We start from the raw sequence: 26,365 nt of genomic DNA on the forward strand, positions 1-26,365 counted from the left end.
ATTATGCGCCAACCTTGAGAGTTAGTTAGCCGTTCTCGAATCTCGACTGACCAGAAAATTCGCGAAGTACGACCAAAATAATTACGTAACCCGCAGATTAGGGTGGTCCAAAACCGGGAAAATGATGGGTGCCTAGTACTGCCTACTCATTAATAACGTTGTTCCCAATTCCCAGCATTACAGAATTTCATTTTTTCTTAATACGGACAAGAAAAACAGCGCGAACTAATGTTTTCCACCCCTACATTATTCTGGACTTCAAATTAATAGCTATAAGAGAACTTCTTGTAGGTAGCTGGTAGTGCCAGTAAAACGAATCGTTTGCTGTTTACCAAGAGTCCAAGTTTCTCCATTTCGCCAGTTCTTGCTTCTTAACGACTGCAGCTCATGCTGGTGGCTTGATTTAGTCACCGAATGTGTTGGCTCTGCACTCTGAGTACTAGTTGGCCGTAGTTGCAATTATCTTTTTTACATTCGTGAAAAATACAATGGTTCAAGACAAGATAAAAACGGAGCCTGACAGTTCGACCATGGATGTGGATAATCAGCAAGAGCTGGACGCCAAAGGTCTCCTTAAAGAAATGGAGGATGCTGAGAAAGCCTATCCATATATTGCGGGAGAAGATTGGTTGGTTTCTTGTTCAGTCGGAATGTGGTTGCATATGCTCAAGGGTTTTCTAGTTTACACTCAGTCTGATGCATTTCAACACTCTTTTCATGATAAAGATCTGGTAGACAGTACTTAGCGGGTTAATAAAAAAAATCCGATTAAATCATGAAAACGGCATTTTTCCAGGTACATTATCAGTACGAAATGGCGGAATCAGCTGAAGAAATATTTGGAGGAGAATGCGGAAAATCCCACTACCAATCCTGGTCCGATTGATAACAGCGAAATTATTGAACGAGGTCGGTTTCTTTCTGGTCAACACTCAACAGTGAACACTGACTGACTCGACAGTTTGCATAAGTACTATGCTGTTCGATATTTTGTAGTGGACAATGTGAATTACGTGAAACCGGATGACGTCGTTACGCGTGAGGAGTTTGAGTTTTTACCAGAGCGATTATGGAAAAAATTGGCTGCTCGCTTTGGGTGTGTGGAAAGCCTGGAGAAGCAAGAGATCTTGGCCAGAGTCTATGAATCCTCCCCCCTTAATTTTCAGGTGTGGCGGCGTCACCCGTTTTCCCTGCCCTTCATATTTGAAAATTCGCTTATTTCTGCATTTTAATTGTTTGCTGCGTTAAATTTTGGTTTCTTAACTTTCCTTAATTTTTTTACTGGTATTTTCCACTCTTGTTGACTTTGAATTCCGGCTGAACAGATCGAAGCGCGGCCCCTCATCGTGGAATGCTGTTTGTATCCGGATATCCAGAAGATCGAAAAAGTTCGTGTGCGACGAGGCTCCACTATTCGTAAGGATTGCGACGTGGGCGTTAAAATCTGTTTTGGCGTCTTATACTGTTTGTTTTGTGTTGTGGAATCAGGAGAATGTGTGCAAGATCTCTTCATGAAGTTCGCTGTGGAAAGCAAAAAGTGTCGTCTTTGGCTGTATCATCCCGATGGTACGCTGGACATGCCCGAGCCAAACCCTGATAAGCGGGTCAATGAACTGGATCTGTCTATTCATCACGTAGGTCTTCGTGGGTGCAGGGCGGTTGGTTTTGGTAGTGGCATTCTCCTGTTTGATAGTTGGTCATCCTGGAAGTGGGGCACGATGAAAACTTTGAACTGGACAATGATAAAGCCAAAGACCGGCTGCGTGACGGCCTTCGCATGCAGCGTAATGCCGCAAACAGACCAGTGGAGGAAAAGAAGTCGTACAATCTGAGGTCCAGCCAGCAAAATCGGTCAGATATCTCCTCCTGGAGTATTGTCAGCCGCTTGGATGATTCGTCGTCCCAGCAGCCCGGACTGGTCGGGTTGGGCAATTTGGGAAATACCTGCTTCATGAATTCTTCGCTCCAGTGCATCAGTAATATCCCTGAATTGACCAAGTATTTTGTCACTAAAGATTATGAGAAAGACTTGAACACGGATAATCCTTTGGGAAAGGGTGGAGAAGTAGCCAAAACATACGCTGATCTCGTCACTCAGATTTGGATGCCTAGTAGAGGTGGTGTGATTTACCCGTCTAAATTCAAGGTGAGGTCTACCCTTTTTGCATTTGCCATTTACCCAGTGCCAAAATGTACGGGGTGTACTTTCAGAGTATTATGTCGCGTTATACTCATTTGTTTAACGGAGCTCAACAGGACTCACAAGAAAGCATGCAGTTTATTATTGACTGCTTACACGAAGACCTCAATCGCATTCGAAAGAAGCCGTACAAAGAGCAAAACGATGAAGAGGATCCTAATAAAAGCGATGCGGTAGGTGTTGGTCATACGTATTTCATGAAACATGTTCGGTTAATTTAAAAGATATCCGATTAGGAAAAGGCCAGTGAATCATGGGAAGCTTATACCGCTAGGAACAGCTCAGTGATTGTGGATTTATTTTGTGGCCAAGTCCGTTCCGTTTTGAAGTGTCCTGACTGTAAAAAGACTTCCACCACTTTTGATCCCATGATGTATTATTCGCTGCCGCTGCCTTCTAACCAAATGAGGAAGATTGTCTACACTTTTATACCGTACAAAGTCAATTTGCCACCTATAAAGGTAAACCAATCGACCCCTTAGAGTGCAGTCTTGGTTGGGTTTTCAAACTCATGTTTTTTTGTCGTGGCAGAAATCAGTTAACGTATCCAAAATTGGGACTTTCAATGATCTTCTCGCTGAAGTGAGCAAGCAAGTTGACACGGTGCCCCCAGATTGCGTAAGATGTTTTAGTTTGTCTGCATTTTTAAAGATACCATTTCAGCTGTTTTTTCTTCAGCTCATGGCTTGTGATCTTCACGAGAATCGAGTTGTAACCGTTTACCAGGGAACTTCCTCCATTGATACATTAGGAGAACGGACACGTCTTTATGTTTATGAATTACCTTGCAAAGTCAACGACGAGGAAAAAGTTCCGGTCGTGGTGTATATTCGAAAAATTAGGTATGTTGCTCGTATTCTTGTAACTTGTTGCTTATATATAAAATGCAAATCGTGTTTATATATTTTGCCACGGTTTTGGATTTCGGTTGCAGACCTGAAGTTTCGTCGTCGTATTTTTCGTCTTCTAATATGACGATATACGACATTCCTTTCGTTATTGCTGTACCCAAAAAAGGAATGCGTTCATCGGATCTGTACGTTTCCTTATATTTGAAGTTGCTGTAAGTCTTTCCGTAGAAGTGTATATCACTGAGATGAATCATATTTGAACATTGAATTAGGAGAATTCCTTGGGGATTTTTTTAGACCCCGACTAGGCCCGCACGCTAACCTGCTAAAGAAGGAAGAAACGGTCAATATTGGTGACAGCTCAGAGCCGAACTTAACAAATGGTAATGCAGATGATGTTCCTACCGCGGACGTTGACGGAAATTCCATGGACGAAGAAATCTTTCCCGACAACGCCAATTCGCAAATTTTCAATGCTATATTGGCTGCTCCGAAGATTTTTTCAGTTTGTACGATCAACCAGAATGGCAGTGTATCCCTTGATGAGATCAAGATGAACCAGAAGGCCCGTGTGTCGTTCAAGACCACCCACAGCACCAGCCAAGCGTATTTGGCAATGGACTTCCGTGGAGAGATTTTGGATAAACTGTTTATGAAAGCTCCCGAACCGGTAAACGCATTTCAGCTTAGATTTGATTAATGTAGTTGATAGATCAAAATAAGTTTTCCAAGGTTATGGACTTGGACAAGAATGTAACGTACGGACGGACACCAGAGACGGTTGACCTGAAGGACTGCTTCAGACTCTTCTTAAAACAGGAGAAACTTGGTGAAGCAAACATGTGGAGATGCCCATTTTGCAAAGAGGAGAAGTGTGCGGTGAAAAAACTGGATTTATACAAAATGCCCCAGTATATGTTCGTGCATTTGAAGCGATTCCAGTACAATCGCTTTTACCGCGAGAAACTGAATACGAAAGTGAAATTCCCTGTGACGTAAGTGCAGGATAGAGTAAAGCGATTGGAAGTCGTAAGAAACAGCATGTATCGCTAGTACTTAACCTAGTTTCGAAATTGTGATTTGCAGTTTATGGCGGTGCGAAATGCCATATATATATATATTCTTCTGAATTACTAGTACTGTTCACACATACTGTATGTAATAAAGTGAATAATTGTTACCGGCTTATTATATTATTAAATCATGTTTTGCGGAACGTTTTTCTGAAAAAGGTAAAATTAATGAATTCGATTTAATTAATGCTGGGGTAGTGTTCCTTTTGAAACCATTGTTGATATTTTTAGTGGATTGGATATAAGTGATTTGGTCATCAACCGCGACGAACGTCCTGTAGTATACGATTTGGTGGGTCAGTCGTGTCACTCTGGTGGACTGGGCGGCGGGCATTACTGGGCGGTATGTCGGAACGAACAGGACCAGAAATGGTATAATTTTAATGATTCCTCGGTTCGACCGGCTGACCACACTGACATGGAGGTAAGTTAATCCGTTTGCTTATAGCTTCGGATTTATAAAGAGCAACTTGGTTTCCCACGGGCTTCATAATTTCAGAGTGAAACCACTCCATATATTCTGGTTTTTCGACGCCGAGCGGTGAAGGACTGCCAGACGTCATCGGATTCTAATGAGCCATCAAATGCGCAAGCGTCTATGGATGTGGATAGTATTTAAACATGTGCGAACTGATCTTTCATGGTTTTCGCTTGTTTGCGTTGCACGTGGTGCATTTCTGCTTGATTGTGTAACAGAATTGCGAAAAGTTCAAAATTATTTATGTCATTATAGTAGGAGTTTATTTATGTGTAATTTACCTGAACGGCTGAACTGCTTTGCAAAGTTCTAAAAATGGAGTTTTCGTATGGGCATAAACGGAAATCGTATCGTCATTTGATCATTTTAACCTTGCCGAAACAGCCAAGGCAGAACCCCGGTTCAAAACATTGCAAAACATTCAGCAAAATAACCGCAGTCATTCCCCATATACGTCTGCTGGTTATCCCGTCATTAACAACAAATACTGGTAGTCGCAAACCGTGCCTTGTTCGGAAACTAGTATAACGCACATTCTCTGGGTTTAAAAGTGAAGCCATACTGCAAGTAAAAATTTCTTCCACTTCCGTTGGATTCGGTTTAAACTCATCCATCGAAACATCACCGGTATAACCGACTACTGCCGAAAGCATCGCTCCGTCACGAGTTGGCATGGGCGGCAGCGTTGTCCAAATATCCGTACTCTGCACTGGCACACCAATCTCTTCCTGTGTTTCCCTTAGTGCAGTGTGTATGACATCCTTATCAGTTGGATCGGATTTTCCCCCTGGAAAACTGATTTCGCCTCTGTGCTTGGCAAGATTACTCGAACGCAGGGTGAACAGCACCGACGGTATCCCTTTGACCGTGCAGAATGGAACAAGAACGGCGTAGCTGCCAGTTGAACGTTGAGTGGTGATTTCGGGGCGACCCAAACCTTCTCCTTTCTGTCGCGAAGGTAGCACCATTGTCCCTTTTGCAGCAGCATGACGAAGGAAATCCGCTTTGTGAGAATCAAATCTCCAGTCGCTGGGAAAATTTGTCGTTTCAGCCGTCACGGTTGCATACTGTCGAGCTCGAAGAGCAGTTGTTACACGCGAAGAAATTATATTCACCGATTTATAAGACATCCACAGTCAGATTCCACCGCTGTTCCTACAGAGTACAGGCTACAGAGTATAGAGACGAAATTTTGTGATAAAAATAAAGACTTTTTTCTATTTAATTTTTATAACCGGCCAAAAAATATCGTCTTACCATCACTTATGCCTCGTGCGTCTTTGTACAAAATTTGTTTTCATCGCGAACGACGTGAGGGAAGACTGGAAGTCAAACATTTTACAGATGCGATTTTACAATCGGCAATAAGTAATGAATCTCCGTCGAAAGCGCTACCGCCCCCTAGGGACACTATGCAAACCCACACCTCACTACATCAGCTGGTTAAAGGATCTGCAGGAGAGCATTAACATAGTGTGCTCTCTTTGTAGTTCTTTTCCAGATTAAATTTTACCTTTACCTGGTCAGGTTCGTTTTTCATTTAGGTTAGGGTTTTCGCTTTTCAGTCATCGACGTTCGACACTGTTGAATTGGTTGGATTTCATATGACTAAGTTCTGTGGAATGTTACAGACTAAAGTATAAACTTGTTCCAGCAATTTGTTTTCAAGCTGGGGGAGCTTGGTCATTCTGATGATCCTAAACCCTAATCCTTCTCCTCACCGTATTACGGTGAAATAGATTATTGACATATCATGACTTCTTCATTTCGTACGACTAGCTTGCTGTTGACCTGCTTGGAACGTTGCAAACCACAACGGGCACTGTACGGACCGCTGCGCTGTCTCACCAGCACCTCAACATCACCTCCAGTGTCTGCGACTGTAGCGAACGCCGCAATTACTGCAACAGCATGGACAAACCAGAAACTTTCGTACTGGATGCAGATGTACGAAGACTTTCTGGGCTTAACAGAAGTCAAAAACGCACAGAACCAAGTTATTCAGGTGAGACTTTTGGCAGAATACGGCCTTGAGAAGCGTTGTTCGCTGCGAAAGTCAGTACCGCAGAGCGTTTGGTTAAGGCGGCACTATCTGTGTGCTATGATGCTGATTCGTGTCCGTTCCACTAAAAACTACTGTTTTAGGCCGAAAGAGACTTCATCGAAGCACAGCAAGAACGGCGGGAGCGAACAATGCAAGTGACAGGCGTTCAAAACAAGTTAAAGGAAATTCGTGCTGAATTGGATAGGACGTCTCGCGGCGAAGACAAATATTTAGAACTGGTCACACAGGAGCATCGACTGGTGAAGGAAGAGCGAAGGTACATCAAAGTTTTTCGAGTTATCATTTGTGAAATCTCTCGAAATGTATGGTACATGCAGTTGCTGGATTGAATGCTTAACGATTGTTTTTGTTTTTTGCATATTATGTTTTTCGCTTTCGAAATATTTTGAAAGAAGTTCATAATCGCGCCTAAATAACAAAGCGGTCAGATAGAAAGTTCTTATATTTATTTTTCAATAATAATTACTATTTATTTATTATATATTCTATTTGAATAATTATTATTTATGTCTCTGTCTGTATGACTGTATAGCATACTTGTAGAATGCAATCGTGATCAAACTAATTTGAAAATCCAATCGTATAATATCGTATTTGTCCAATATCGTATTTGTAATTTCCTGTTTGTAATTGCTGGTTTTTTTCTGCCCTTACGAAAAATTAATGACTCCCGGTCACTAATTGGTCAAATACGGTATGTTGTGATCTGACAAGGATTTCTGGATCAGCCACCTACTTATGAAGAGAAGAAATATATGCTATACTTTGTCTTTATGCCAGCTGGTGTGTGAATGAAGTTAAACCCCAATACCCGCTGATAATTTAACTTTTGAAAGGTCGTTCGTTAACTACGGCTTTAATCAAATATAGTGAAAGCTGTTTGCAGTTTGGAAACCGTTTTGGAACATTCAGAGAGCAGGGAACGAGATAGGTTTGCACTATTATCTGCCGCTGTTCGCGAAAGCCATGAAAAGGAGCGATCTCGAGCTGAACGCACGAAATACTGGTCAGTGATCGGATCGGTTATTGGGGCGATTATTGGAATACTGGGAACGTCGATTAATAATTGGTTGAAAATGCGGGAATTGCAGAGCTTGGTGACGCGCTCAGCAGCCGGCAGCGCTGTACCGGTGGAGAATATTGCCGGGGAATTATCAGCTCTCGCTAAAACTCAACACCAACAACTGGAGTCTTTCATTGGGGATCTGAAAACATTATTAGGAGAACAGGGACATGCGCCTGAAGGCCAGGTCACGGTACCCACAGTGGATGGCTCATTACCGTCCAAAGATGTTCTGCAGTTGCTTACCGAGCAGCGATTTGTCCTACTAAAGGAGATGCAGACCGTTAAAGACTTGGTAGCCGCGAGGAAAAATTTGAGCCCATCCAGCGCAGAGGCGATTGTGTACGTGAAGAATGATCTTGCAGAGGCTCTGGAGAGAACTGAGCAGAGCATGGAGTGGAAAATGAAAATTAATTCAATAGTTACTGCCGCCTTTCTTTACACAGCTTTTGCGTTATCCGTACCGGTAATTTATTATCTGTTTGGTCAGAAATAAATAGCTAGAACTCTATGATTTCCAGATAATGATTGTGATGGTCTTTGTTTTTCTTTTATGTGATTTTAATTATCTTTTGCCGTTTGTAATATTTCTAAAGAAAAATGGGAGGCATAAATAGCAACACTTGATACTGTTGGACGTCGCAAGCACTTCGTATGCTCCAAACTTGAATAACGATGTTATGCCGGCACTTTTGACGTACTCCAGTCTCTTTCTAATTTTGTTTTAAACCGATATTGAAGGAGTAAATTGTACAATCTGTAAATAGCGTCTGTAAGTACATAAGTTAACATCGCACTGAACCAGTTTATTTGACGCAGTATCGATTGCTTTGGATTTACTACTTACCGTACTTCGTCAGTGCAGCAGCATCTGTTCTGACAAGTATTGCTGGATTAAAGAATTTTTGAGATGCTGATCACGCAGGCTTACGATTTTATACTACTACCGAGTACAGATAGTAAAAGCTGCAACAAACGATGGAAATATCGGTGTGCCAATATTTGCTACTGTAATGCTTGCGAACTTCGTCTGTTCCATAGTTCCACTTCGGCTTATATAATAATATTCATGCTTACAGTCAGACATGCATTCGACACGCCGCTATATGCAGTAGAAATTTTTTTTCACTACTGGTGACGGCTATGTACTTTTTCTAAGAAGTTTGTCGTTAAACTGTTTAGAAACAAAAATATTTAGAAACAAAAATATGTTTTGCGGGAAGAATTAATACGAAATCACGTGTTGATACAAAATTTTCGGATTAAACAAAATGACAATATGCACATTATTGTACTCGTACATTGATAGAAAAGTTTTTATTGCGTAATAACAATTAACAGGGAGTGCATGTAGTCCGACAATTAACACATCAGTCTAAAAATATTAGAGTCGTGTAAAATTTGGCGGACTTCATGTGCATCAAGTAACAGACGGTGATGTTCTCACGGTCTCGCCTGACCGGGAGTTTTCTCACTGTATTAAATGTTGGACGACATATAAATGCTGCTGGTGAACCAGCTCTCCGCTTCCGCTGCGCGATTCCCATTTAACTTGATACAGTATGAAGGAAGGATGGTGTGTGCGTGAAACAAGGTTTAGACAATTATTGATTTTTATGCGGATCACTTGGCGAGGCACAAAATAAGCAGAACGGAATTTCTGGTTTACAGTGGTTGTGATATATTCTGCATGCAAATGGCAATAGCTCTCCGCGACTAGTTTTGCGTACGCACTACACTAGTCGTACTGCAGCTGCACAAAAGACCACCGCGAACGCACTTCCCACATTTTAACGGCTTACATATGTGTGTAAGACTGGCGTAGCCCAGCCGTCGCTTAAAAGTGCGTATAACAACCATAGCATCCAGGTTTATCCGGTAGCGGATATTTTCGCCTAGCTTCACGCAATGACAACCAACATCTACATATAATATGTGAAGAATGTTGTGGTACGAGGCGCGGATGATGTTTGTATAAAATGCAGTAACGCGGTCCAACAAATATTTCCTTTAATTCATTCATAAATAGCACATGAATTTCGGGAAAATTTTTGGCCGTCCCAGTGCACAGGTTGTTTTCTTCCGGACGGTGGATGTCATTTATTTTGAGCAGGCGATTGTGCTGAATGCTCTGAGCACATGCTAATTATGTAATTAATACCATCCGTGCCATATATAGTGCCTGGAAAATGTGGGGGAGTCCAAGTGTTTACGCTGTTGCCCGTCTGTAGGATTATTACATATACTACACTTGGGTCACCGGAAGCCAGTCCCCCCGAATTGTCCTGTTTTTTCCTGCATTCCATTCAGATTTCACGCCTCACCTGCTACCACTTAATCTGCTGAATATTCATTGAGAAATCTTGCTCCCTCTTCCATGCCGCGCGCACGGGGATAGCGCGTCAAATTGAGAGAGAGTGAGATCGTGGCGTTGAGGAAATTTTTTCCAGCTGTATCATCACAATATGAAGCTGCCAAACAGACCTCGATTGTTGAATCCATCTAAGCGGCAACGTTTAGTAATGATTCTCTGATCTGTGCTGTGAATATCCCCCCAGCTTATTCTGAACAGGCGCTAATACGGTTTGTGTATAGTAGTGCATGTCGCCCGTTGGTTATTGATGGTAAAGACATTCCGGAGGATGCGTAGTGTGGCTGACAATTAGATTACATTCAGCATGGGATCCGTAGGAGCATGGCTGCCGTTTACCCGTGCAACGGCCATCGGCTGGGCACCCTTGGCCGAGCAGCCATTACCCGATCCGCCCCAGCCGAACAAAGATCCCACTAAGGTTAATCATAAGGTGGTTATCAATGTCAGCGGGCGGGTGTTCGTTACACGACGCAGCACACTCGAAAAGCATCCCAATACACTGCTCGGCTCATCGGAGAGGGAGTTCTTTTACGATGAGGATACGGCTGAATATTATTTTGATCGTGATCCGGAAATGTTCCGTCATATTCTGAACTATTACCGTACGGGCAAACTGCATTTTCCCAAGCACGAGTGCATCGCATTGTTCGATGAGGAACTGACCTTTTTCGGTATCCAGCCCGACATTATTGGTGACTGCTGCTATGAAGATTATCGTGATCGAAAGCGCGAGAACAACGAGCGTCTGACTGACGACAAACTGGATGAAGGAGCTAATGAGGCAAAAGTGCCGCTGCGGCTACGGGAGAAGATGTGGAGAGCGTTCGAGAATCCGCATGTAGGGACGGCAGCCTTAACATTCTACTATGTCACTGGCTTTTTCATTGCAGGTAGGCATATTCTAAGATTTGTAAAAGTAATACTGCTTGAAAAAACATCAGTGCTATAGTGGCAGTTAAATATCCCGCTGACGGTGACATTTATAGTAAAGCAAGTGAATAACAATGTACTGAATTTATTCAAATTTCCATACGTATAATTATAAGCAGCAATAAAGCCGCTACCTATATGTACTCGTATTACTTGCAGCAAATTAAAATCTGCATTCATGATGACAAATTATTTTTTCACTCCAAGAGCCATTTCCGCCGATTGTTTGATTGTCAGATGTTTCCGAAAATAACCTCAATACTGGAAAAACAGTTTTAACTGGTCACGATATTTAAAAAAAATATAGATAGTATGTAAGAGGATCTTATTAAATCAGCCATATTAATTTTTATAGTTTTGGTGTTATTTTTACTTAAATTTTTCTAGCGTCTAGCGAATCTGCGAAGGTGCTATGCCAACAGCGTGGTATTGATCATACATATAGATTGAAGTTGGAGAAAGTTTTCTACATTCTGCAGCTTCTACAGTTGAAAAGAAAAGAATCAGACTTTGCATTCTACGTTTGTTACTGTAAGAAAAGTCTAGATTTCAGCTGACGACCTTGTCTGGGGTGGAATTGCGTAGCGGCCAAATGAAATTATGGAAATATAGACCTGATCAATAATCGAATTTGTACTGTAAGTGATTAAAATGCTCAATAACCCTTTGTATATATACGTTCGGGCACGTATTCCCGCTGCATCCCTGCCCTTTTACAATTGTTAGCCCGCAGAGTTAGAATGTCATAAGACTTCTGTCAGCGGAGTTAGTGTACTGTACCTCCGACAATTATCGGGCGGGAATCGAACAGCATACATATATAGTGTCTACACGCGTTTTTATGCCGCAAATTACCGCTAAAGGTTGTTACACAGAAATTCAATTTGTATCCACTTTGGATAAATGAGGCTCTGGCAAAAACGTTGAATTTGCAATGGAACTCTCTTTTGGAAACGTTTTTATACTTTTGCATACGGTAATGTTCGCTTACTTCGCTATGTGCTGCGGACCATAGCAGTGTGGCTGTTTACTTACAGCGCGCTGTATACAGACAAGTAATACAGATAATTACTCGTGTTATCGTGTTCTAGAAAAAGCTTGATATAGGTGCGGCATGCAGTGAGAAACACGTGCATTCTACCACAAACTTTACTCACTGATCAACAAAGTCACGAAGAGTGATTTCACTGATTTGGAGAATCAAATGCGCGGAAACTTGTATCAGAATTTATCAGCCAAAAGACGCTTGATCTGTAAACCATATATGAATTTGCCAGTATTTATAAATCTGGCTTGACCTTTTAGGTGCTGTATTAGGTATTGCAGCATCCTACAAGGAAATAACTACTGCCGTAATTTATATTACGAATAGTCGTTGTTAGCATAATCATAATATTTGCTCGAATGTTACAAACGTATCGTTCTGGTCAACTAGGCTTAACAATAAGATACCTCTAATTTATTGTCTACAGATATTCGTTGTGCTATTTTGCGGAATCGGGCCTGAAAGCCGGGACGTGAAAATGAAAATTTCTAACATTTTTGTGCTTAATTGGTCTGCACTATGCAGTAAAGGACGTTTTCAATGATACTAGCTGTCTTTAGTCTTTTTTGGATGCTGCGAAGCATCGCCAACATTCTGCCATGACTTTATCTGTAATTGCGGTAATAGGATTTTTAAAGGCATTCCCACCTGGAGAGAACGATACTTCCGCTGCATACTAAATGTACTCCACAACCGTACAACAATTAGCGTACTCCGTAGTTTTTCCCAGTGGCAATTTTGTGGTAATTTTGTGCCTACATATGATCTTAATATTATCGCCTTCCGTACTTTTTCAAGCCTTAAATAAACAGTGTGTATTTTTGTTTGTAGTGTCTGTCATTGCTCACATTGTGGAAACCGTTCCTTGCGGCAGACTGCCACTGGAAACACCCGGACAGAAAAGTCAACCGCTATCCTGTGGCGAACGCTATGAGTTTGCTTTCTTCTGCCTGGATACCGCCTGTGTGATAATTTTTACAGTTGAATATCTGCTCAGATTGTATGCGGCTCCGGATCGTTGGAAATTTATGCGGAGTGTTATGTCCATAATCGATGTGGTACGACTGTTATAATAAATTTCAATAAAAAAGTAATATATATGGTCTATCATCCAAAAGAAAACATTAGCAACGTTTTTTTAATAAAATTAATGCACCAAACCGTTACTTCCCATTTCTGCATATGAGAATTAGGTATGTACTATGTAGTAGTAAAGTCATATAAATTTTAATATGCGAAGGGAATCTCGAGAGGTGTTAGTTTATTAATTTTCAAAAAAACTTTAAAATGATTATGAAGGAATAACAACAAGAGCCTTTCCATTCTACTGTGTCGATCAGTCTGCTAAAATAAAATCTGTACATGATATGTGATATCCCCGCTAACCATAAGTGTCAATGGGGTGATTAGTTTAACGCCCAACTTTAGGCTAATTTTAAGATTACCTTGCATAATATGCTTTCCAGCGAACGATGCATCACGTCAAGTTTAATTAGGCGAAAAGATGTTTGCTGTTTTATGCACAGTCGGTACGTTTCTCATTGTGTAGGTGGCTATAATGCCGTACTACGTTGGACTTTTAATGGACAATGAACTTTCCGGAGCCTTCGTTACTTTGCGTATTTTCCGTGTCTTTCGTACGTATAGAATTAATTCTCTAATTTTGAGCGGATCTGATTATGGCTGTTTTACAGGTATTTTCAAATTTTCTCGACATTCCCAAGGTAAGCGCAATGTGTTTGACGTATTTCCAGATTTATGTTTAAACTGTATTTGCTCGGTTTCGTCCAGGGTTGAGGATATTAGGCTATACGCTAAAAAGTTGTGCCTCCGAACTTGGTTTCCTGGTATTTTCCCTTGCCATGGCCATTGTAATATTCGCCACTATAATGTACTACTGTGAGAAAAATGATCCGCAAACCAAATTTACCAGCATACCAGCTGCATTTTGGTACACCATCGTCACAATGACAACGCTTGGGTGAGAATTATATTTCATTATATACGGTGTATAACACATATGGGCTACCATAACACATATGGGCTATAGTAATAAAAAAATACTAATAGCGTTTATTTGAAACCGTTGATTAACTCTGTTGAAACAGTAATAACTTTAAACAAACAATTTACGCCCATAATTATGCCTTGCACTTGCTATCGCATGATCATCGGAGCAGTGAGCATTATGAGATACGTCCAAGTGTGTGCTTGTTCTTCATCATTTATCCCTTGCGCCAAAAATTCCACGGCTTGTACATAGGCGCTGCATCAGTTTTCATCATTTTGAAACCTTTGCCTTGAAGTACGATTATACATTTCGATGAGGTAATCGATGTTGAAATTTTCCTATCGGCTGCTGCATGCTACACAGCACCATCATTTACTTGCTCCTTCAACAAGTTCCAAGAGGCATGCCTTGGGAAAGGAGATTAAATGACAAGTTTCAAGCACATGTTCCATGTCATACTTCATAATCTGTCCTTTTTCTGACATTATGGAACCGGCAGACTGCTCCGGCTACGCACGAGAACTGACTGCTGTTGCAGTTGGTAAATAGGCTCCCTAATATATTAACCGCCACCCAAAATCTGTAATTTGCATGCTGCTACGTTAACAAGTTTTCTGGGCTTTGTTTCACTAGCGTAATGTAAGTTTTGCGACGTTTGTTTTGGCATCCAGCTAGTTCAAACATAAGTAAGCAAGCGTTAGTTCTGTATAACCCAACGACAGGGGCAAACTCATGACCTTATAAATAACGCACCCTGTCGTAGCAAACTGACTGATCATGATGAAATGTTTATAATTATGTTTCGTACTGAGAATCAAATAAAAATATCTTTGGAATCTTTCTAAATGTCTTCCCAAAATTTTATTTATAATAAAATAACTGATCATTATTCACATAATATAGTAAGCCTTTATTTTAACTGTAGTAAATTACGTATTCTATGATATTGGTGGTGTATAGCGCACAATATTTATATTTGTTTAAATATCACTACTGCCTGTATTACTAGACTGCCCGCTCTCTGTTGGTTTTTCGATTCAGTCCCCTCCATTGTACATGAAATAAAAATATTGATTTGCTTAGCAAATCGGATCGACGCTCCACGCTTTAGCCAATCAGTTTGATAACTGTCCGTCAACGTAATCTTTGGGAAGAGCGCGGTTCATGACATGTCAATTAATGAGCTGACGAATGCTGCTTTTCGACAGAAGACTATCGCAGCTGTATCTGCACTCTTGTTCCTACAACTTGGCAGAACATTGGCGATTACTGCTGCGCATAATGAAATTCCTTGCAAACAGTGATATAAAATAAACTATAAAGTATGCCATCAGAGCAAAATTTTGTATAACAGTTTGTTGAAAAATGTGTATCCTTTCTCTTACAAAGCCGGTTTTATGCGTACAGATATATCACCGTGTTTGCTAAAAATTAACGTTCAGCGCTATTTCTGGCTCAAGTTCATAAAACGATTTCGCAATATTAAATTGTAGGTACGGAGACATGGTACCGAAGACTATCGCCGGAAAAATTGTCGGCGGCGTCTGCTCTCTAAGTGGTGTACTTGTCATTGCCCTGCCGGTTCCTGTAATAGTCTCCAACTTCTCCAGAATTTATCATCAGAGTCAACGGGCCGATAAAAGGAGAGCTCAAAAGGTAAAAGTGCCCCTGCTAATATCTATCAAGCGCTATCGGCTTACGGAGTTCCATTCGTTTAATTTTCTTCCCAACAGAAAGCACGAATGGCCAGAATTAAACTGACAGAAAATGCCCGTGGCGTGGCGTTTATTACCAAAAAGCGTGCGGCGGAAAGCCGTACGAAGACCAGTGTAGATAACGACGAACTGAGTCCATCCAGACCCGGCAGACTGGTGGATGATGGCCGTATCGATTTATTCGATCTACAGCACCATCATCTCGTAACATGTCTGGAGAGAACAACGGTAAGAAAAAAGTGTCGCAGTATCATCGGACGCTCGATCATTGCATACTGTAAATTTAAACAGAATTACAACAGAGAAATAGTGCTTAAATGGCCTAACAATCATTAATCGATTAGCTGCTTGGCAAAGATTCTGTGTACCCGTGCAATTAGCTGTATCAAACTACACATGCACAAATGAAATATAATTCAAATTTTCATGCACTTTATCTCAAGCACATTAATTTTTCTTTTCCTTTTAGCTAGCTTGTGCAATAGGAATTACTGTATTTAAGTAAAAAGCATCACCGGGAGATTATGCTGCCTGTATTACTCAAATTGTGCTGGAGTGAACAATTAGAATTACATTCGTTTTCATACAAGTGTTAATGGAAAAATATTTAATTTATCGGGGAGAATATTCATGTGTTGTAGCAACGCGAACTGACGGAAGCGGATCTGATTCTGGGCGGATCAACAATGCCCCAGCAACCCGTGACTGTGGAGTCCATTCTCCAGCCACGAGGTCGCCGGCAGTCCGAAGAACAACGAAAGCGAGGCTCACCGGCCAACGGACGCCGTAAACGTGTCGTTTCCTTTTCATCAAATTCCGGTAGTAATTTTCCGGGCACAAGGAGATTACGCGTATCCATCCGCCGGATTGCTTCCAGTTTCCGTCGACAGCGTCCAAAAACGGACTCGGAAAGGGTAAATTCTAATGATACAGACTTTATTGCAGACTGGATTAAACTTTCGTTTACCAGCTTTTATAAAAGTATCATTGGTTTTATTATATTTCTCCAGCCGGAATTCGAGGAACGCACTCGTCCACAAAGGTCACATGATGAGGAGATGACGTTGGTATACCGGCCGTATGACCGGCATAGTGACCGCAACCAGACAACTACCGCGATTCCGGAGGAAGAAGTCTTGTCACTCAACGAGGAAATGGCTTCGTACGGTTCCGGTTTACAATTGCACCAGCATGCCCCACTCATACACGCCTCTGACATGAATTCTGCATCCAGCAAGCATCCTTACACAGACTTGCCGAGATGAAACAATAGAAAAAAATTTTCATTGTTCCTCTGAACCCTGTTGGACACGCTAGTAGTTGTGGGTGCGTCAAAAACGATGTGGATCTTCTTGTCGACACCAGCACAATGTTTTCCAGATGGTCAAACCACAAACGATCGAGGATGAAGTGATAGTTATAAGCTAGGAGGAAATTCATTCAGAATTACTAGCAATCTAGATTACAGATCTGCTGTAGCGTGGAGTTACTAGAAGTACTTTCAATGATCTTGTGAACAGATTTGTGCAGATGTGCACACAGTTGCGAGGATGTAAATGGTATGGAAAATTTACTCACCTTTGTGTATAAATCAATGTTATTCGGGGGCTAATCAACAAAATTTAGAAACAAATTAAACGAAATACTTAACATGGCAGCATGCTCACATTAAGGTTAAGAAAAACAAAATTGAGGTCGAATAATACGATCACGGCTTAAATTAACATATGCGATTCCATTGATTTGCTGACCTTGTGACGCGCTGAGTTTGGTCAAATTGACAGTAGACCATGGAAAGAGTCTATGCTAAATTAAACCGTTTATGTGCAGTTAAATCTAGGTTTACAGTTTATATAATCATATCAACACTTTATGTCGGTCAGGCTTATACCAACGATGAGATTGGTTTTGTTTCAGATAATAAATTATGTAACTGATCATAACACACATCGTACTCATATTACTTCATCTGAACGGCATTACACACTGCGTGCCTTTATTGTTTAATTTCATTGAAGTACAAAAGTATTTTGATAAGTAAGTATACAACTGGCACAAAAGTGTTGAGAAATCGCGTTATGAGTATAATCAAAATCATTCAAAATTGACCGTACTTTGGACATAAGACATATGTATAAGACAATCGGAACAGATGGAATAGTCCCGCAGAATATATTACTAAGACAACCCAGCAAATTAAAAAAGTAATAGTCACAGTGTTATATGACAAAAAACTTCATAACATATCGGATTCTAAAACATCCACCTCTGGATTTCTGGACCGGTCATCAGGATCATTTTCATCGCCCTTGATGAAGCGACGATTAAGGGAGCGTCGACTGATCAGCAAACGAATACCGTCGCCTGCTGAAGCAATTAAAGGAACCGCAAGGCAACAGTCCAAATGGGAAACATCGGTATTATTAACCTGCGAAAATAAAACACCTAAGATTATTTCATTGTTTTTATGCACCAATGATTCTTATAGGAAACAATAACATTAAGGTCTTGATCATGCTTTGCACCATAATGACTGCCGCAGGATATGCGTGATTGCGCAAGACAAACGGTACAGTTTTGTGGTATATATATAATTTTTAAATGTTGTAATAGCATCATTATGTGTGTTACAAATAAAGAGTCTGTACGTATACTAGTTTTACCGTTAGTATTTGATCAAAAGACTGGAGGCCGCTCAGTTCCGCCGGCCCGGACGGTCTGATCATTTTAACAAACACCCCTCTCTCAAACGTTCCATCCGATAAACTAAACCCAAAGTCGTCGTAGTAGGGATCCTTACTGAGCACCACCTCAAAAGTGCCAGGCTTTCCGCTCGGAATCGCGGCAGCCGGTGCGCTTATATGCCCGTTGGGAGTCTGGAACTTCACACGCCGGATGACTGGTGCCGGTTGTACTAATGGTGTATTCCCCGTTGTGCTGGGGTGCGAACGCTTTGGTTTCATATCGTCCAGTTCCTGCAGCAGCGAGTCCAAGACCTGGGACTTATCGTGCCGCGATGTCTTCATACTGGACGCCGATGAGACATGATTATTCATAATGCCGGTGGGAGCGGATTTGTTTGGCGTGCTTTGCCGTTCGGACCAGGAGTCGTTCAGCGTAAGGATTTTATCCATCATTTCAACAGAATCCTTTAGGTTGTCTGCGTAGCGGTAGGATGGCTTAATTTCGTGGTCTACCAACCGTTCCGGAATACTTTCACTGCCACGCATTCGCACGGATATGCTGTCCACTTCGGCAACGTGATGCGCCGATACGCTGTGAGGAAGACCTTTCTGACGAAGTGTGTTATAGTTGCCGTTCGTGGTAACAACATTTCCTGCATCAGAAATCGCTTATCGTTAAAAGTATCGAACTGTTAAAAAGCGAAAGTCTTTCTAAAGATATAATTTCTTGTGTTAGTCCTGGCAAAACTGATGACCTAAGCTCACTGACAAGCATTTACAGTAGATGTGCGTACAGAGCAGGTAATGCAGAGAACAAAGAACAAGACAAGCAATAATATTATACAGAAAAGTTAGATATGGTAAACCGCTTTGGCGTTAAGGAAATAAGAGTTCCTTACTTGCTGCTGGTACTTGTGGCCTCAGATTCCCTTCCCAAGATTCCACTGCACTGTCCACAGATGCGCTGGAGTTAGCGCTCTCAGCCGGTGAGTGCCTTGCTTCCTGCCTGACAACGGGATCGGCTCTCCTCAGCACTTTCAAAGTAACATAATCGCACGCCAGTTGAAGGTGAGCATCCTGTAGCGTTGCGTTGCGCATGTTCTTCCCGTTGATCTGGGAAATGATGTCTCCAATTCTTAATGCTTCCGTTCTGTAGAAATAAATACACACAGTATTTAACTGTGTTAAACATTATTCGTATTAATTTTGTGCTACTAGATTTTTATTTTAATAGGCATATACGCATTAGAAGCGCCACGGCTCTGCATTCTGTAGAGATAAACGTAATCCATTCTTGTGTTGCTGCTCCTCACAGTAGTGTACATAAAGGTCAGTAATAATGTCAATCCATTTATAAATAGCGTTATGAAATACCGTTATGCCGTTACTTCCGAATAAATGTAACCCATAAACAATATTTCGCCTTTTGCAATGGCGGTAAGTCACTGGTAAGTATTATGGAAATATGTGCGCCGCACTGACATAAATCTATTTCGCATGTGTACTTGTACATTCATTAAATGCGCAGTTATTATGCGCTACACATCTTCTCTAACCTTTGGGCTTTCCCGCCTTGTTCAAGATTATGCACAACGATTTCCGAGTATCCATCTTGTCGTCTGTAGGCAAAACTGACACCCCAAGACTCATGAGGCTTTTTATCGATGACAACCAGAAACGACAATCCATCTGTATCTTCATGGGCGCTAGTCTTTTCATACAATGACCCATCATCACTGGCCTCATCCGGTTCCCGGCGCACGTACGGATTATACGTCGGCAGCAGTGGCTCCGGATGTCGGGAAATCGGCACTGCCAACGGTTGTTGCGAATTCAGTGTCCCATTGATGCGATTATACTGAAGATAGGCGTTGCCGGGTTTGCTGTTATTCAGAGGCGGTCGACTGGGTGACTGGGCCGTCTCCCGCAGGGAGCGTGTCGGTGTGGATGAAGTGTCCCGGCTGTGACGGGTGGCTGTCTCGATGAAGCGCGTGACAGGTAGTTGGTCACGGTGTGATTCAGGATAGGCAGCCAGCTGCCCATCCGGCGGCGGTAGGGGCGGTGGTGGATCGCGAAATGCATGGGGGTATAATACTGCGGGTGGGGGGCGTGGCAACGGTGGAGGACTGTGATTGCGTGGAAGTGTACGGAAGTTATGCTGATCAGCGCCGACAGCGGCTGTACTGTTGCCGTTGCGGTTCGTTACCACGGCGGCAGCGGCGCTGGCCAATTGAGCATTCTGATCGGCTTTGAGCACGGCGACGGGAGTGATCTGCATGTTTACGGTGGAGGAGTCGGATTCCAGTAACTGTATGAACCATTGGCAAATTGCAGCCACTTGTGATTAATAAGGGTCATTCATTTTCATAGTGCGTCTGCCAAACCTGTATGGCCTCTTGGACGGTCATACCGAAACAGTCGGTGCCATTAATGCTGTCGATTCGGTCGCCGGGATTTAATGCGCCACACCTACGTAATCACATTATTACCATCACAGTACTTTCTTTGTAAATTCAAATATGTATTTTTTAATGTAGCAGCACATCTCTGCAAGCAATGTTACCACTTATTGACTTGATTTCACCAGTTCAGCCGTGAGTAAATGATGGTCAACTGCATCGCTATTGTTCACGTGGAGTCATATAAATATACAGTACGTACATATGATTAATAAAAAAAAATTATCGACTACGGCTTTTATTTTCAGTTACTCTCAGAGTATAATTTATATTGAGAAACTGAAAATATTTTACGAATGTTTGACAATTTTCTGGAGCAAACAGTTACGCATATTTGAGCTATTGCTTCGTCGGCAGCCATTATTTTTCCAGTTCTGCAAGCATTGCTAAATGACTCAAATTGATTCTATACACCCATATGAACAGCTTTATACCGACTGTGATGTAACGTTGCCGGCAAATTACACTTATGTAGTCCTCTCGTAATTAATAACACCAAGTGTATTGTACAATATAAAGCAGTTTATGGATTTGTACTGCAGATGTGCTGGATAAGCATGACTACTAAATGCAAATGTACACATGGTGGCAGAGAAATGCGTCATGATCGTTTAGTTTGCTGTATCGTATATAACGCACACGAACCTGTCAGCAATGGAAGCGGGCACAATGGAATCAATAAGGAGCACCCGGCTGGTCCCGTTGTGATAGGTCGTTATCTTTATCCCAAGAGGCTTATCAGTGCCCATTCGTGCACCAGCCCGGTCTATTTCCACAGAAAGTGGACCACTCGCATTCACAACAGCATCTATACACAATCAACACAATTTACAGGCTCCATTGACGCGGCATTGCATGTGCAATTTGCCTAGGGAGAATTTGGCGCCAACATCACTAGTCGAATGTGGCGATTGTATTGTATCCGTAACGTGTATCGCTCAGCACTAACCAAAAACTTGCACGTCGTACTGCACAGCCAACCGGGCGTATGATGGGGCTTTTCGGAGTAAATTCATCATTTGGGCATGAGACATTCCCTCTAAGGAGGTCCCTCCACCGCCAGGATGCGGTCGCCAACTCGGAACAAGCCATCTCTTCAAAAAGCGGTAAACACAATACAATAAGAGAAACGCATATTCCAAACAACAGCTGCAGAGGAAGCTGATTACGGTGCAACTCAACTACTTCAGAAATTATGATTATAAGTTACATATATGATCACCGTAGCAATACTGTCAGTAAACTGCATTTACCGAACTACTGAAACCTTTTTTCTTGAAAATGGCAGGCTATAAATAACCATCCGAATTGCCAGCCAGTCGCAACAACATTAATATTCCCTGTGTAATACTGCGCGAAGCAAACTTCCGGTAGGATGAGATTGACTGACCTGTCAGCGGGACTTCCTGGCCGTACGCGCGTAACAACGTATGGAGATCGGGCATTTTCACCGGGGCGCTGATTACCTCGAATCGTTAATCCAAAGCTGTCGTTTTCTTTTTTCACGAAAATTGATGTTTCTTTCTGAATGCATCGTCGCGACAGCGCGGGCGCTATAACCATAATAACAATGTATGCCCATCGGCATAAAGTGCACGGTATAAAGAAAGAGAAAGATGTGGCGGCTTAATCACGTGATCGGTGTGAAAAACACTGCTCGCTAGTTAAACATCCCGAAATAAATACTTCTCGATACTTCTTATTCCTGTCACGAAAGCTTATGGTCAGCGGCAGTCGACGTGCCGCGAGTGCTTACTGGATGGAAGTGGAAATTTGATTTCCAGCCTTAAATGCGGCCCGGCTTGCTTTAAAAGATTGATGATTTCTTCGTGTGAAAGCCGGGTGGTTTGCACGCCATTCACAGCTAACAAATAATCTCCCCGTTCCAATGCATCGGACCTACAGTAGTAACAGTATATACAAATGCAACATTACCGCATCAAGCGGATCCAGCTGATGATATTGTTGCCGCCTTTGAGTTCATAAAAATTTAAAATTTCATTGTAACTGAGAACGACAACTCGTAAACGTACAAAGGTGCAAGAAATCGCAAGTTAGTGCAAGAAATCGCAATAAACTATTTTCGTTAACAGTGCTTAACGCTTCTTTTTGATCCGGCATTTTTTTCTTATCGCTCACAGCGGCTTACTGTTATTTATTGAAAGTATTATCAAGTATGGCACATATCTGTACATTATTACGATTCTTAAATCACACGGCTACAACTAGACACTAACGAGTTTGGTTGTTTTTCAAAGTTTAAAATTTAAACTCGTATCATTATAATTAGTACCCAGCGCAAGCCTTTTGTACGTGTATTGGCTTTTGTTGAATAAATCAGTCACCGGACACTACTGCTTTAAAACTGAATTGAATTTTAAAGCTGCACATATCTTGCACTTTCGTTTCCGTTAACTGACTACCGTAGAATCGCACCCTATCGCATACAAAGTGGAGTAATTTTCAGCATTCAGCATGAAACAGTCCTGGCTGCCGTGACACAGGCATCGGCATTCTTTCATAAACATAAAACAATTACAAACTTATAGATCAAAATACATGCAGGATCACAAGCAAAGTAAGTAACTGCTGATATGGAAACTTATGAAATTTACGGTAAAGTATGCTTACCTGTCGGCAAGGCTGCCCTGGCGAATTTGCTCAATCCTTGGTAACTCGTTGCTGTCTGCGCCGCCTATAAGCAGAAATATGAAAATACTTTAGAAATGGAAGTCTCTGGTTACGCTATAAGTTTGTTGAAGGCATAATATATAATTTTTGCACGTTACATTCATGACAATCTCGACACCAAATGACATATTTGTCGCCCTGTCCTCTAACACGCAGTATAATAGCATGGCTGTTCGCGCTCATATTTTTACTCCCATCCGTTCTCGTAAATTAACCATTCTTCAAACATCCAAATCACAAATTAGGACTATTTATCACAAATGCAAAGTATCAAATTCCCCCTTCCTTTTTTACAACAAGTTATCGAAATTCGATAAAAGATCTTTAGACAGATAAATGAGGGATAAAAAACATTTACGCAATATGGCATGCGGTGCCGGTTGTCGATATATACGGACATAATTAAATGTTGTATCACATAAAGATACAATATCAGAACTGAATGGGTGTAAATATTTCAGCGAATGTGGAAGAAGATTAGCAACTAATAACGCTACACACGACTTGCCTACGACGATAATCCCCAGACCGTTTTCCGGTTCCCGTCGTACCAGCTCAACCGTCGTAGTGCCGTACTTGACGTCATCTACAAAAAGAATCAAAAGGTGATATACACACTGTAAATGATTACACAGCCTTTCCCACACAACTTGTCGCCAGCAAACATACTGGCAGCCTGGATGGCTATCGACGCCATCAATTGTTGATTACCCTATGATTCCTGCTTTGACTAGGACGGGAAAAAATGCCAGCAGCAAATGCGCGCGGCGGTTCATGACTGCCGCACTTGAAACCACCATTCACGCCGACAGTAATTACTGAAGTAGAGAATTCACAATTTCTGAAGTAGCAAACAGTAGGAAACTCTGTATAATAGAAATCGAGAACGTAATAAAAAACTAAGGGCAAATAACACAAATTTACACAAAATAATAAGTACTCTGTCTTTGATATGTTAATGCTGAGATACCGAACAGCGTACTGAGTCGTCACTACTGACACAGAATAAGATAAGTCCGATTAGTATTAAAATAAATAAGCTGGCTGAAGATGCCATAACAAACGTATTTTTTTACTTTTAGGGCATATCAGGTGCGTGTGTTTGATGCTGCTACCAGTACGTAATTTCTACTCTGATGAATGAATAGATTATACGGCTTTGAAATAGAGTTTTATGAAAACACATTAGGAAAATGTAAGTAATGTAAATGCTAATAAGGTTAATTATGACCAGACTTCGATTGCACAATCTTTACAGCGGTATATAAAATTTGGATTCTCGGTAAAAGATTACTGTACCTGCAAGGATGAACTGTTGCCGATCTTCATCCAGATCATCCACTTCCTTAACTCCCCGCGCTGCAACATTTGTCAATATTAGTATATAAACGGTAATGCAGAATATATCTTTTCTGTCAGTAAATCATTTAGTATTTATTAATAAGTTGTATCATATAACATTTAGATGCATTTGCGCATATTCAAATCAACTGCATACACTATGTGCTTTTACATACGCATAATCACAAGGTTTAGTTTCCGAGAGCTTTTACTGTTGTACTGAATACAAGAAACTCTCGGAAATTAATCAAAGTAATTATGAACCTATCGAGACCGATTTTTACGTAAACACACATTTTTCTTTTTTATAGAAAAAACGATATCGTGAAGAAATTGTCCTAAGCGATTTGGGCGGCATGTCGGGCTGTGGCTGAATAGGTATGGATGACGAAAGCATAATATCCATTATTAACTATGACACATGCGCATCGCAGCTGTTGCGACATGACACCTCCATGGTTACGTTTCACTGGTCATTCGGCACAAAGTTTTGCGTTTCACATGAAACCGAACATTTGTGTCAGAAAAATGGCAAAAATTCTAAAATAATGGTGTAAGACGCGTGATTAAGAGATCGCACAGTAAAAGTAAACGGAATCGATAGCCAGCATTTTAGCGCAGTCTTCTTATACGCCGGTCATCTAAACAGAATCTAAAGACGTTCATATATGGATGGAACCCCTTCTAACCTAACTTGAAAAGTGCCGGTCACATCTGGAATAAACTCACGCTAGATAAAACAACCAGGAGTCGACGGAAATAGTTCACATTGTTGACTTTCTCACATGAGTGCGAAATTCTTCCACATTTATTTGCAAATTCTGATTGTATTTACATAAAGAACAAGAAGCTTTGGCATTTTTTCCATCGCATGAAGCGTTCCATGTGTTTCAACACCCTAGCATTATAATACAACAAACGGCACATCATAAGTTTCGGCATTGGTGCGAATGTCAACAGCTGGCGTATGTAAATTGCAGCAGCCGAATCCAGAAATAAACAAATTACAGCGCTGCACGGCCATTTAAAAAAAGGAGTATAGCCAGCTTAGGTCTGTTACGTCACGGACATGTACATGTGCATTTATATACAGATATGATGCAACTGACCGGCATTGATCGAATTTTGTTTTTTATGCAGTGGACAGGGAAGTACGTATTGTACATCTGTATTAGGAATAGTGATTTAATACGGCGTTTTTGCTTTAATTTGGTTGATTTTCACACGCACATGTGTGGCAGGGGCCATATATACTGCAATTTACTCTGTAGTACGACCCGAAAACTCGTACCCCAAAATTGTAGCTGAATTTTCACTGCAAACATGCGGTTAACAATAAGACAGCGTTGATTTTAGTCTCGAATTCTCCATACCCTTATATCAAC

The 26,365-nt window shown here is 41.4% G+C and overlaps 5 protein-coding genes across 5 annotated transcripts; 3 read left to right on the forward strand and 2 right to left on the reverse strand.

The window, feature by feature from the left end:
* The first annotated feature begins 161 nt into the window (after nt 1–161).
* Nucleotides 162–4,953, forward strand: LOC129588039 (ubiquitin carboxyl-terminal hydrolase 15-like). The gene is made up of 15 exons (XM_055482057.1): nt 162–628; nt 797–909; nt 997–1,166; nt 1,326–1,416; nt 1,489–1,634; nt 1,694–2,146; nt 2,212–2,373; nt 2,437–2,661; nt 2,732–2,818; nt 2,879–3,042; nt 3,135–3,263; nt 3,349–3,721; nt 3,784–4,046; nt 4,356–4,548; nt 4,624–4,953. Exons 1-15 carry the CDS (start codon nt 489–491, stop codon nt 4,741–4,743), a joined length of 2,829 nt encoding a protein of 942 aa, XP_055338032.1. The 5' UTR covers nt 162–488; the 3' UTR covers nt 4,744–4,953.
* Nucleotides 4,905–5,956, reverse strand: LOC129588042 (mitochondrial coenzyme A diphosphatase NUDT8-like). The gene is made up of 2 exons (XM_055482060.1): nt 5,860–5,956; nt 4,905–5,757 (listed from the first exon to the last, which is right to left on the reverse strand). Exon 2 carries the CDS (start codon nt 5,730–5,732, stop codon nt 4,956–4,958), a length of 777 nt encoding a protein of 258 aa, XP_055338035.1. The 5' UTR covers nt 5,733–5,757; nt 5,860–5,956; the 3' UTR covers nt 4,905–4,955.
* A 93-nt stretch (nt 5,957–6,049) lies between these two features.
* LOC129588041 (mitochondrial potassium channel-like) lies at nt 6,050–8,357 on the forward strand. The gene is made up of 3 exons (XM_055482059.1): nt 6,050–6,607; nt 6,748–6,923; nt 7,554–8,357. The coding sequence occupies exons 1-3, from the start codon at nt 6,356–6,358 to the stop codon at nt 8,224–8,226; spliced, it is 1,101 nt and encodes a 366-aa protein (XP_055338034.1). The 5' UTR covers nt 6,050–6,355; the 3' UTR covers nt 8,227–8,357.
* A 1,203-nt stretch (nt 8,358–9,560) lies between these two features.
* On the forward strand, nt 9,561–17,438 carry LOC129588241 (potassium voltage-gated channel protein Shal-like). Its single transcript, XM_055482406.1, has 9 exons — nt 9,561–10,994; nt 12,911–13,137; nt 13,629–13,716; nt 13,774–13,803; nt 13,871–14,060; nt 15,584–15,746; nt 15,824–16,033; nt 16,447–16,719; nt 16,816–17,438. The coding sequence occupies exons 1-9, from the start codon at nt 10,409–10,411 to the stop codon at nt 17,068–17,070; spliced, it is 2,022 nt and encodes a 673-aa protein (XP_055338381.1). The 5' UTR covers nt 9,561–10,408; the 3' UTR covers nt 17,071–17,438.
* Nucleotides 17,439–17,788: 350 nt separating this feature from the next.
* On the reverse strand, nt 17,789–24,080 carry LOC129588033 (glutamate receptor-interacting protein 1-like). The gene is given in 12 exon segments (XM_055482046.1): nt 17,789–18,233; nt 18,469–19,142; nt 19,389–19,639; nt 20,046–20,797; nt 20,874–20,958; nt 21,594–21,756; nt 21,898–21,996; nt 21,999–22,042; nt 22,339–22,501; nt 22,705–22,847; nt 23,580–23,643; nt 23,738–24,080. Coding segments are annotated over 12 exon segments (2,715 nt in total). The 5' UTR covers nt 23,823–24,080; the 3' UTR covers nt 17,789–18,041.
* Nucleotides 24,081–26,365: the final 2,285 nt, after the last annotated feature.

The sequence above is a fragment of the Paramacrobiotus metropolitanus genome, unplaced genomic scaffold (genome assembly GCF_019649055.1).
Source record: "Paramacrobiotus metropolitanus isolate TYO unplaced genomic scaffold, Prichtersi_v1.0 Parri_scaffold0000028, whole genome shotgun sequence".
Lineage (NCBI taxonomy): Eukaryota > Metazoa > Tardigrada > Eutardigrada > Parachela > Macrobiotidae > Paramacrobiotus > Paramacrobiotus metropolitanus.

Bases quoted from the DNA above. Each gene is read 5' to 3' on its own strand.
- LOC129588241 (XM_055482406.1), top strand. From the start codon at position 10,409: ATGGGATCCGTAGGAGCATGGCTGCCGTTTACCCGTGCAACGGCCATC. The intron at 16,034-16,446 runs GTAAGAAAAAAG...CATGTGTTGTAG, and splicing joins CATGTCTGGAGAGAACAACG to CAACGCGAACTGACGGAAGC. The intron at 16,720-16,815 runs GTAAATTCTAAT...ATATTTCTCCAG, and splicing joins CAAAAACGGACTCGGAAAGG to CCGGAATTCGAGGAACGCAC.
- LOC129588039 (XM_055482057.1), top strand. From the start codon at position 489: ATGGTTCAAGACAAGATAAAAACGGAGCCTGACAGTTCGACCATGGAT. The intron at 629-796 runs GTTGGTTTCTTG...GCATTTTTCCAG, and splicing joins TATATTGCGGGAGAAGATTG to GTACATTATCAGTACGAAAT. The intron at 3,043-3,134 runs GTATGTTGCTCG...TTTCGGTTGCAG, and splicing joins GTGTATATTCGAAAAATTAG to ACCTGAAGTTTCGTCGTCGT.
- LOC129588042 (XM_055482060.1), bottom strand. From the start codon at position 5,732: ATGTCTTATAAATCGGTGAATATAATTTCTTCGCGTGTAACAACTGCT.
- LOC129588041 (XM_055482059.1), top strand. From the start codon at position 6,356: ATGACTTCTTCATTTCGTACGACTAGCTTGCTGTTGACCTGCTTGGAA. The intron at 6,608-6,747 runs GTGAGACTTTTG...CTACTGTTTTAG, and splicing joins CACAGAACCAAGTTATTCAG to GCCGAAAGAGACTTCATCGA. The intron at 6,924-7,553 runs GTACATCAAAGT...AGCTGTTTGCAG, and splicing joins CTGGTGAAGGAAGAGCGAAG to TTTGGAAACCGTTTTGGAAC.